Here is a 12,126-nt window from a genome sequence, read left to right as displayed (position 1 = left end):
TTGGAAAAACTTACATACAGCTGTATATTATCTCCTAGCACTATTTGGAAGTGCTTTTTATGAATACAGGAGGCCTTAATACAGGGAGTGCTGAGAAACACGTCCGCGGTCAGGTGTATTCTAGTGGGCTAATCTAATCGTTGTTAATACCATTGTCGGAAGCCTGATACGCTTGACTCTATCTAAACATGGCCGCCAATAGGTACGTTTGCTGGGCAACCGCACGGTATAAAGGACGTGAGGTGAACAAAGATGGCCCCAGCTCCTCATGACGGCCGGTGTGCCGAAATACGTAAGGGGAGCTTACAGCGTCACTACGTCACTTCCGGTTTGGAGTTTCTGGTCTGTGGAACGCAAAGGTGTTCTAGACAAACTTACATACAGCTGTATATTATCTCCTAGCACTATTTGGAAGTGCTTTTTTATGAATACAGGAGGCCTTAATACAGGGAGTGCTGAGAAACACGTCCTCGGTCAGGTGTATTCTAGTGGGCTAATATAATCGTTGTTAATATCATTGTCGGAAGCCTGATACACTTGGCTCTATCTAAACATGCCCGCCAATAGGTAAGTTTGCTGGGCAACCGCACGGTATAAAAGACATGAGGTGAACGAAGATGGCGTCTCTCCTGATGGCGGTCGGTGTGACGAAACACATAGGGGGAGCTTACAGCGTCACTATGTCACTTACGTCATTTGGAGTTTCTGGTCCGTGGAACACAAAGGCGTCCCAGACAAACTTACATACAGCTGTATATTATCTCCTAGCACTATTTGGAAGTGCTTTTTATGAACTTTTATCCAATAAAACGTAATTATATGGATTTACACAATGGGATGTCCTCTTTCGTTACCCACTTACATGCAATCGCACATTATGATCATGGATATTGAGGAGGGAATATAGAGAGACAAGAGAGCTGACTCCATTGTGAGGCTTTTTACCCTTGCAGGGGGTAAATCTATTCGGTGAGTGTTTATGTATTGAACCCTTTTAGGCCCCTTTCGCACTACAGCGACTTCAAAATCGCACAACGATTTTGCCGCTTGCGATTTTGATGTTATTTTGACGTGATTTCAGGGAATACCTTTGTAAACTTGAGGTCTATGGACCTCAACTCGCATCAAAGTCGAATCAAAGTAGTACAAGTCGGTGCGACTTGAAGTCGCACAGATATGAAAGGTACTCATTGTAAATCAATGCAATAAATTTGTTATTGCCTTATATCATGAGCACTTGAGCACTTTACATTTGGGCTCTGTTCACATCTAGGCGTTGATATTTTACAGGCGTTTCAAGGTTAAAAGGTCACCAATGTAAAAGCAGTAAAATGCCTGTAATCTGCCAAAATAGAAGCTCCAGTACTTTTTTTGAGCGACGGGTGTTTTGCTTCAGGTGACAAAAAAACGCTCAGCTGTGAACAGGGGCCATTGAAACGAATGGGATTTGTCTTGTTGGGCAGTTTAAGAGCTGAGGCATAGAGCAGAAAAACGCCCCAAAAAACGCCTAGGTGTGTGAGCGGAGCCTTAGGCCCCCTTTCACACTGCCGTGACTTGAGAGCCGCGTTTTTTTTTGCAGGCGTGATTTTGCCATGATTTCAGGGAGTGCCTGTGTAAACTTGGACCTCAACTCGCATTAAAGTCGGACCAAAGTAGTACAGGGACTGCGTTGAAGTCATGGTGACTTGAAGTCCCACAGATATGAATAGTTATCATTGGGAATCACAGAGTACGACTTGTCATGTGACTTTGCACTCCCAAGTTGCAGGGCAAGTCGCACAAGTGTTAAATGAGGCCTAACGGAAATGTATTTGTTATTGTCTTATATCATTAGCACTTGAGCACTTTGTTTACAGTTATTATTAGACTTGTGCCTGCACACTTTATATATTCACACATCAGGGCGCTTTTTGTGACTTAAAAGGGATAAATATCACTTATTTAACCACTTGCCGCCTGCCAATTGTCAAATGACGGTGGCAAAGTGGTTTCAAAATCCTGATCGGGCGTCATAGGACGTCCTCAGGATTTTGAGCCGCTGCGCGCCCCCGGGGGCGCGTTTTGCGCCGATCGTTGTTGCGGGGTGTCAGTCTGACACCCCGCAACTACAATCTCAGTAAAGAGTCTCCGACGGAGACTCTTTACTATGTGATCAGCCGTATCCAATCACGGCTGATCACAGTGTAAATAGGAAGAGCCGGTGATCGGCTTTTCCTCACTGGCGTCTGTCAGACGTGAGTAGATGAGAGCCGATCGGCTGCTCCTCTGACGGGGGGGGGGTCTGTGCTGATCGATTGTCAGCACAGCCCCCCCCCCCCCGAGGATGCCCACACTGGACCACCAGGGACGCCAGCAGACCACCAGGGACGCCACCAGACCACCAGGGATGCCCAGCACCAGGTATGCCACCCTAAACCACCAGGGATGCCAGTCAGTGCCCACAATGGATGCCAATATGTGCCCACAATGGGTGCCAATCAGTGCCCACAATGGGCATCACTGATTGGCATGCATTATTGTTTGGCACTGATTGGAATCCATCAGTACAATACAATGCCACCTATCAGTGCCCATCCGTGCCACCTATCAGTCCCCATCCATGCCCAGTCATGCCGCCTATTCATGCCAATCTGTACCAGCTATCCATGCCAATCCATGGCAGCTATCAGTGCCAATTTGTGCCACCTATCAGTGTCCATCCGTGTCGTCCATCAGTGCCGCCTGTCAGTGCCACATATCAGTGCCCATCAATGCCACCTCATCAGTGCCACTTCATTGGTGCCACCTCATCAGTGCCGCCTTATCAGTGCCCCTCAGTGCTGCACCACCAGTGCCCATCAGTGAAGGAGAAAATGTACTTCTTTACAACGTTTTGAAACTGAAACAAAAAAAACATTTTTTTTCAAAATTTTCGGTCTTTTTTTATTTGTTTAGCAAAAAATAAAAACCGTAGAGTTGATCAAATACCACCAAAAGAAAGCTCTATTTGTGGGGAAAAAATTATAAAAATTTCATTTGGGTACGGTGTAGCATGACCGCGCAACTGTCATTGAAATTGTGACAGCGCTGAAAGCTGAAAATTGGTCTGGGCAGGAAGGTGTTTAAGTGCCCGGTATTGAAGTGGTTAGTTAATACTTCACATTTTTATATAGCAGAGCCACTTTGCCCCTTTCCTTCTTTCAAATTTTCTCTAAATCCACACCCGTGGTTTTAGCTGGGGAGGGCAGCAGCTAGCACACCTTCCGAGCACGGAATACCATATTTATAGTAGTACCTTGGATTACAAGCATAATCCGTTCCAGAAGAATGCTCGAAATCCAAAGTACGCTTATATCAAAGCAAGTTTCCCCATAGGAATCAATGGAAACTCAGATAATTTGTTCCACAGTGACTGCCGGTGTATGCAGTACTGTATGTGGCCAGAGGTGCTGGGGCGCTGGTGTATGCAGTACTGTATGTGGCCAGAGGTGCGGGGACGCTGGTGTATGCAGTACTGTATGTGGCCAGAGGTGCGGGGACGCTGGTGTATGCAGTACTGTATGTGGCCAGAGGTGCGGGGGCACTGGTGTATGCAGTACTGTATGTGGCCAGAGGTGCGGGGATGCCGGTGTATGCAGTACTGTATGTGGCCAGAGGTGCGGGGACGCTGGTGTATGCAGTACTGTATGTGGCCAGAGGTGCGGGGACGCTGGTGTATGCAGTACTGTATGTGGCCAGAGGTGCGGGGGCACTGGTGTATGCAGTACTGTATGTGGCCAGAGGTGCGGGGACGCCGGTGTATGCAGTACTGTATGTGGCCAGAGGTGCGGGGACGCTGGTGTATGCAGTACTGTATGTGGCCAGAGGTGCGGGGACGCTGGTGTATGCAGTACTGTATGTGGCCAGAGGTGCGGGGGCGCTGGTGTATGCAGTACTGTATGTGGCCAGAGGTGCTGGGGCGCTGGTGTATGCAGTACTGTATGTGGCCAGAGGTGCGGGGACGCTGGTGTATGCAGTACTGTATGTGGCCAGAGGTGCGGGGGCGCTGGTGTATGCAGTACTGTATGTGGCCAGAGGTGCTGGGGCGCTGGTGTATGCAGTACTGTATGTGGCCAGAGGTGCGGGGACGCTGGTGTATGCAGTACTGTATGTGGCCAGAAGTGCGGGGGCACTGGTGTATGCAGTACTGTATGTGGCCAGAGGTGTGGGGGTGCCGGTGTATGCAGTACTGTATGTGGCCAGAGGTGCGGGGACGCTGGTGTATGCAGTACTGTATGTGGCCAGAGGTGCGGGGACGCTGGTGTATGCAGTACTGTATGTGGCCAGAGGTGCAGGGACGCTGGTGTATGCAGTACTGTATGTGGCCAGAGGTGCGGGGACGCTGGTGTATGCAGTACTGCATGTGGCCAGAGGTGCGGGGACGCTGGTGTATGCAGTACTGCATGTGGCCAGAGGCGCGGGGACGCTGGTGTATGCAGTACTGTATGTGGCCAGAGGTGCGGGGACGCTGGTGTATGCAGTACTGTATGTGGCCAGAGGTGCAGGGACGCTGGTGTATGCAGTATTGTATGTGGCCAGAGGTGCGGGGACGCTGGTGTATGCAGTACTGTATGTGGCCAGAGGTGCGGGGACGCTGGTGTATGCAGTACTGTATGTGGCCAGAGGTGTGGGGTGCTGGTGTATGCAGTACTGTATGTGGCCAGAGGTGCGGGGACGCTGGTGTATGCAGTACTGTATGTGGCCAGAGGTGCGGGGACGCTGGTGTATGCAGTACTGTATGTGGCCAGAGGTGCAGGGACGCTGGTGTATGCAGTATTGTATGTGGCCAGAGGTGCGGGGACGCTGGTGTATGCAGTATTGTATGTGGCCAGAGGTGCGGGGTGCTGGTGTATGCAGTACTGTATGTGGCCAGAGGTGTGGGGTGCTGGTGTATGCAGTACTGTATGTGGCCAGAGGTGTGGGGACGCTGGTGTATGCAGTACTGTATGTGGCCAGAGGTGCGGGGACGCTGGTGTATGCAGTACTGTATGTGGCCAGAGGTGCAGGGACGCTGGTGTATGCAGTATTGTATGTGGCCAGAGGTGCGGGGTGCTGGTGTATGCAGTACTGTATGTGGCCAGAGGTGCGGGGTGCTGGTGTATGCAGTACTGTATGTGGCCAGAGGTGCGGGGTGCTGGTGTATGCAGTACTGTATGTGGCCAGAGGTGTGGGGTGCTGGTGTACGCAGTACTGTATGTGGCCAGAGGTGCGGGGTGCTGGTGTATGCAGTACTGTATGTGGCCAGAGGTGCGGGGACGCTGGTGTATGCAGTACTGTATGTGGCCAGAAGAGTGTCTCCCCTGCACCTCTGACCAAATGCGGTACTATACACACCAACGACTTGAATCTTGTTTGTCTTGCGAGACAACGCTCGCAAATCGAGTCAGGATTTAAAAAAAAAAAAGCTTGTTTTGCAAAATGCTCATAAACCGCTCATAAACCGCGTTACTCTGTATTTTTCAAAACGCAGCCTATTGCCAGCAACGGCACTGTCCTGATCGGTGCAAAGCTGATTTTGCAGTGCCACATCAATTTACAAAAGTAGTTCCTGCACTACTTTTGGCGACTTCCGGGGGAAATTTCAATAGACATGTATGCAGGAACCCACACAGATGTCTTTCAAATCTCCCCCCCCCCCAAACTCGCACTAAAATGCGGATTTGAAATTGTTCAGCTCAATTTCAAACCCGCCTTCAGTGTGAACGAAGGCTAACTGACCATTGTGCCGTCGTGCAACGCTGTAACCCAAACAAAATGATTTTTTTTTCACACAAATAAAGCTTTCTTTTGGTGGTATTTGATCACCTCTGCGTTTTTTTTTTTTTTGCGATAAAATAAAAAACAAACAATTAAGAAAAAAAATATCTTTTTTTACTTTCAGCTTCAAAACATATCCAATAATAAAAAAAATAAAAAAGTCTACATAAATTTAAAGAGGAAGTAAAGGAAAAAAAAAAAAAAAACACTCTGCAAGGCAAAAGCATAATGAGCTAGTATGCATAGCATACTAGCTCATTATGAATAACTTACCTAAGAACGAAGCCCCCGAAGAGGTCCTCCGTCTTCCTCTTCGCTGCTGCCATGGATCCCGGAGCGACTTCCGGGTCTCGCGGCTCCGGCGCTGTGATTCGCCAGGGCCCCGATGACATCACTCCCGCGCATGCACACGGGAGCCAACACTCACGACATATCGCCGCAATCTGCGGCCTGCCCAGTGCGCCGCTGTCTACGGCACATGCGCCGTAGACAGCGGTAGCTGTCTTTTTGTAAATATCTCCTAAACCGTGTAGGTTTAGGAGATATTTCTTGGACCTACAGGTAAGCCTTAATCTAGCCTTACATGTAGGTCAAAATGGTTTGTAAGGGTTTACAACCACTTTAAGCCAAAGTGTATTCTGCTACATGTCTCTGATAAAAAAAAAAATAATAATAATTCCTAATAAGTGTATATTGATTGCTTTGGTTATAATGTCTACAAACTATGGTACAGTATATACAATATCAGCGTGTTGAGTTATTTTGAGGGGACGGCAAATTTACACTGTTATACAAGCTGTACACTCACTACTTTACATTGTAGACAAGTGTCATTTCTTCAGTGTTGTCACATGAAAAGATAGAAGAAAAGATTTACATAAATGTGAGGGGTGTACTTACTTTTGGGAGATACTGTATATTTCTAGCGCTGCACTTTTATTTCTGTTATTTTTGCAACTGTCTATTTGCCGTGTTAGCTGCTGTTCATTGTTTAAAGGGACAGTGCGGTATTTACAATTCCACTTTCTATTTAGAAGTAGCGGTACCCGGTGTGTGTCCCGGTGCAGGGCCGGCAGAGTTATGAGCCTAATAATCCGGCTGATATTGCGGACTCTTGGATGTGGCAGGAGATGGAAGAGTCTTGCATGGCTTATGTTATTTTTGTACCAATCCTCATAATACGAGCCTCGGGTATTACTACTGACAAATACTCTGGTTAGCGGTGTGCAGCTCGCTTTATGCTGCGGGGGGGTACGGATGGTGATGCGGCATTATTACTTCAATTGAAAAACATGAAAATCCCCCCCCCCCCCCCCCCAGCCTGAATAAACATAAAGTCTGGAAGGCGTAACTTCCACCCCGTCAGATACTCAGAGTCACCATTGGGGATGAGCCTGATGTTACCTTCGACTCGGACATTGGATATTCGCCTGTTCTGCGAATACCGAACTTCGCTGCAAATTTGAGCGTCGCGGAACGCCCCCTAATGCACAGCGAGATCGCAGGGCATTGATGTCTGATGATTGGCCAAAGCATGCACCGGACCTGTATGCTTTGACCAATCACAGCATGATCTGCTGTGAGAGCCATGATTGGCCAGAGGGAGGGCGCCTTTAGCCAATCATGGCTCAGGGGGCTAAGTCCACGCCCCACACTATATAAGGCTGCTCACACAGTGGCTGTATATAGTGTTATGAATGAGAGACGCTAGCTAGAGGCAGGTTATATACTGTATATGTGTATATATATATATATATATATATATATATATATATATATATATATATATATATATATTTATACAGTGCAGTCAGTGTAGTGTAGACTATATATACAGTGCAGGCAGTCTAGTATATATCTATATATAGATATATACATATACACAGTGCAGTCAGTGTACAGTATATAATATAGTGTATTGAAGTGGTTAAGGGGAACCCTATGACAGAATTAAGAGAAAAAAACCCGGCATGCCCCCCCCCCCCAGTCCATAATTTAAGGATAACAGAGTGACCCCGCCCCTTCTGACATCATGTACCGCAAGAGGGGGGCGAGTTAACCCGGTTCCATCGGTGGTGGCCCCGCCCTTGCCTATATAACAGCTGTCACAGCGAAAAGACAGCAGTCGCCGGGACGCCTCCCATTGAGGCAGAGTATTTTCGGTTTCTCTTTCTATTTTTCGGGTCTGTCGGCGCCATGATTGAAGATGGATGGACATCGCGGGACACTGTTTTTTTTTCTTTTTTAATAAAAGAATTGTCAAAAACTGTCTTTTGTGGTTTTTACTTTTTTGAAAATTTTTTGGGTGAATAGGTAGGGGTACAATGTACCTGATACCCATTCACATAGGGGGGGGCCTCCTTGTTAAAGTGGGCTTTCAGATTCCGATAAAGACCCCCGCCCACAGACCCCCACAGCCAATGGCCAGGGTTGTGGGGACAAGGCCCTTGACCCCATCAACACAGGGACAAGGTTCTTTGGGGAGACCCCAAAGCACACTCCCCATGTTGAAGGCAAGCAGCCTGGTATGGTTCAGAAAGGGGGGGGGTGCTCGCTCGTCCCTCCCCTTTCCTGGTCTGCCAGGCTGCTTGCTCGGATAAGGGTCTGGTATGGATTTTGGGGGGAGTTCTCCTTAAAATCCCTACCAGACCCGAAGGGCCTGGTATGGACTGGGGGGAGGGGGGGAACCTACACCATTTTTTTCAATGTTTTTTTGTATATTGATGGAATCCGGCAATTCATTACAGCCGCGAGCAAAATTTTAAATGACATTTTTTCCTTTAGAAATGTAATTTTGCTGCAGCACAGTAAAACACATCAGATAGATGCGCCACTTTACAGGCAGACTAAGGGGACCCCCAAGCACAATATTTAAAGGAGAATTTAATTTTTATTGATTCACTTTAAGCATTATTAAAATCACTGCTCCCGAAAAACGGGCGTTTTAAAAACTTTTTTTTGCATTGATACATGTCCCCTGGGGACAGACTCAGTGAATATCACATACTCCGACCTGGCCATCAAACAAAATTGGCTGCCATGAAATCAGCCCATGATGCCAAAAAGGGTTGGGGATCGCTCCCTTCCACTCATCCCTTCCACCTCATCCCTTCCACTCACCCCTTCCACTCACCCCTTTCACTCATCTCTAGTCTACGGCAGCAATAAAATCAGCACTGTGAGGTGTTGGGGGGGGGGTTGTTTACCTCTCCCCGGTGTATCCAGCGGCACACTGACATCTTCCAGTGACGGGATCGCACTGTCCACCGTTGTGGCACTGACACTCTTGGCTGCAGTTTACTCCGTATCTTCCCAAAGTGCACGGCAGGGCGCAGACAGAACCCTGTACAGAAGGAAAAAAGACAAAACAAATTCACATAACATCAGGAAAACCAAAATCCATCACTGAAAAAAAACAAAAAACTGTATTAATAATTCAAAATGATTTCTATCAAAAAATATTTATTATGATAGGAAAATATATGTCCAGAACTTTGTTATCCAGGTATCACTTGTAGTCAATTGTTTGCAGCTTGAAGGGAAGTAGAGTGCATGCTCGGGGGGGGCGTGACCGGATGTGCAAGATGGAGTGAGTGAGAGATGTGAGACGCCGTGTGTGACTCTCTCCCAGACCCCCTTGATGAGAGCCTGGAGCGCTTAGTGCCTCGGTCGGACGTAGCGTGCGGTGGGCTGGAGCTGTACATTGAAGCTGGACGGGAGGAGGAGTGACAGCGCATTACTGTACGATCGTGCCGAGCCCTCGGAGATCCACGCTTACTTCCGGGTCTTGAACCCCAGCGAGCACGGCCAAAGAAGCACGAGTACCCCCGACCAAGCCGAACGCTTTTGAACCCTGCCGAAGAGACGCCGCACACTGTGGACACCAAGAGGCCCTCCCGCTCTCCAGTAAGCCGCGATAGGAGGAAGGAGGTAAGCAGCAGGATTGCGGGGGGGGGGAAGAAGGCGGAGGTGTGAGGGGCATAGCAGGTGGAGGTCTGGCAGAGCAAGTTGTGGACATAGCGATGCCTGAGAACTGGTAACAAGTAAACAAGAGGGCGCCGGCCGGGGGTGAGAAGGACCTATAGCTTTTGTCCCCTGGAATTCATTGATTCGTTTTGTGCTCTAAGACGAACGAATGATAACCCAGGCAGTATAAGCAAAGAAGTACCTGCTGTAAAAACGAACGTCTGTAAGCAACGAACCAGGAAGTCTGTGATATGTGAATGGAGTGCTTGTGGACTGACTAACTATAAGATAAGATCAGTATCGCATTTATTGATTAACTGGGGGATGGTGGCTGCTCTAAAAATCAATTGGTTGAACGGTATCTGAACTAAGTGTGTGCAAATAAATGTCTGCTGTGAAGCATTAAAACAGGAAGTTTTGGTGATACATGAAGTGAATACTGGAGAACTGGTTATAAGATACGGTTAATATTGCACTAAGTAATCAACTGAGCGAGGGGCGGCTGGGTTAAAAAGTTAAAAATATATTAAAATACGATATATCCAGGACTGTTCTGTGGAAGGGGGTGAGAAAAGGAAATTAAGATGCAGCACTTGCGCTCTGCAAAGGAAAAAGGGGAAAAAAGTTCGCAACAGTCTACCACAGCAGCTAAATTAGAACAATATGCTCATAACCCTGCACAGTCATCACAGACCCCTCCAAAAAAAGGGCAGACAAAGGGGCAGCATGGAGAAATATCTGAAAGGAAAAGCATGGGTCAATCGAACATTAACATTAATACACAGGCCGGAGCAGTGTCCAAATGCCCAGTTAATAAAAAAGCGGGTGCAGGGGAACAGAATATGGAAATCACAATGGGTGACTCTCCTCCGGTTGAAAAAGAGCCAACAATTAAGGATGTGTTATTGGCCGTAAACGCATGTAACATCTCACTGAAAGAACTCTGTAATCAAATGAAGGGAGTGAAGGAAGATCTAATGCTGGTAAGGCAAGACCTACAGAAAGTGGTGGAAAGGACGACAGAACTTGAGTTAAGGACCAGCAGATTGGAAGACGATACAACATTCCTAATTAAAGAAATAGAAAGCCTGAAGGAGCAGTTCGGCGGATATAGAACAAGAATGGACGAAATGGAAAATAGGCTCAGGAGGGACAATGTGCGAGTAGTGGGACTTCCGGAAAAAAGTGAGGGTGTAAACCCTGCTGAATTTATGGAGCATCTTCTGGTTGAACTGTTTGGGAGGGATGTTTTTTCAACAGCGTTCTCAATAGAGAGGGCGCATAGGGTACCCTTTAGAGCACCATTGGAGGGGGGCCGTCCTAGGCCATTATTAATGAAGTTATTGAACTATAAAGATAAAGTGGTATTATTACGGAAGGCAAGGGAAATGGGGAATGTATTGTATAAGGGTGTTAGAATTTCATTATATTCTGATTTTTCCCCAGAACTTCAGAGAAAAAGGGTAGAGTTCCTCCAGGTGAAACGCAGGTTACAGAAGCTCAGGGTGCCGTATGCTCTGCTTTATCCTGCAAAGTTACGGATTAATGCACTAGGGCATACTCAGGTTTTTAGTTCCCCGATAGAAGTGGAAAAATGGATAGAAGAAAATAAAGAAAAGTTGTAGTTGTTGCTGGGGTTACTAGTACTGAGTGGGATGGGAAGATAGAAGGAGAGGGGGGGATGAAGTATGTGTGTTTTATTTTTATTTTTTTATTTTTTTGGGTGTGTGCTGTCTGTGTCTGTATGGGAGGGGGGTGGGAGGGAGGTAATACACGGCGAGCGCACTAGGTGAGGGTGGCAAATAGGTTGTGAAGAGAGTGGTATAAGGTCACTAATAGCCCCTAGGGTAACACCTAGGAAGGTGGGGGAGGGGCGGGAGGGAGGTAGAAAGGGGGGAGAGGGGGTGGGTGTAGTAGGGAAAATAGGGGGGAGGTCGAAGGGGGAAAAAAAATATAAGTATGCACTAATAAATGTAGTACAGGAAATAATTCAAAGCAAAAAAGGACACAAACTGTGGGGTGGTAAAACTAGGGGTGGTAAAAAACAAGGAAAATTTATTGATCACAAGGGGGAAAATGGTAATAAACGATCATACAGTATAATGTATATTCAAAGACACATAACATACGAGTTAATGGTGACGCCTAATAAATTTGTTATTATACAAGGGAGTAATATATGGGGAGTGTGGTATAAGGTAATAAAAGAAGTTAGAGGGGAGTTGGTGGGTACTGGGAGACAAATGGTTCTCAATAGTGTCATCAGTAGACTGGTTATTTCGCTCTCTTTCTTTACTACCTTAGGTTTTTCTTTTTTTTTCTTTTTCTCCTCTATATTTGTTTATGGCTATGCAGGATGGTAAAATTAAGATAGGCTCCTGGAAT

At 47.1% G+C, this 12,126-nt stretch overlaps 1 protein-coding gene across 4 annotated transcripts in view; it reads right to left on the bottom strand.

The window, feature by feature from the left end:
* LOC143962650 (multiple epidermal growth factor-like domains protein 11) overlaps positions 1-12,126 on the bottom strand; it is a 981,904-nt gene that overhangs the window by 363,950 nt on the left and 605,828 nt on the right. For all 4 annotated transcript variants that reach the window (XM_077471986.1, XM_077471983.1, XM_077471984.1 and 1 more), the window contains exon 8: positions 8,982-9,118. In XM_077471986.1, the coding sequence (XP_077328112.1) occupies positions 8,982-9,118 (137 nt within the window). The remainder of the gene's footprint in view (positions 1-8,981; positions 9,119-12,126) is intronic.

This window comes from Lithobates pipiens, unplaced genomic scaffold, assembly GCF_037356315.1.
Source record: "Lithobates pipiens isolate NorthernLeopardFrog02 unplaced genomic scaffold, aLitPip1_a1.2 Scaffold_8, whole genome shotgun sequence".
Classification (NCBI taxonomy): Eukaryota; Metazoa; Chordata; class Amphibia; order Anura; family Ranidae; genus Lithobates; species Lithobates pipiens.
The sequence above is the reverse complement of the archived record's forward strand: the minus strand, read 5'-3'. Positions and strand labels throughout refer to the sequence as shown.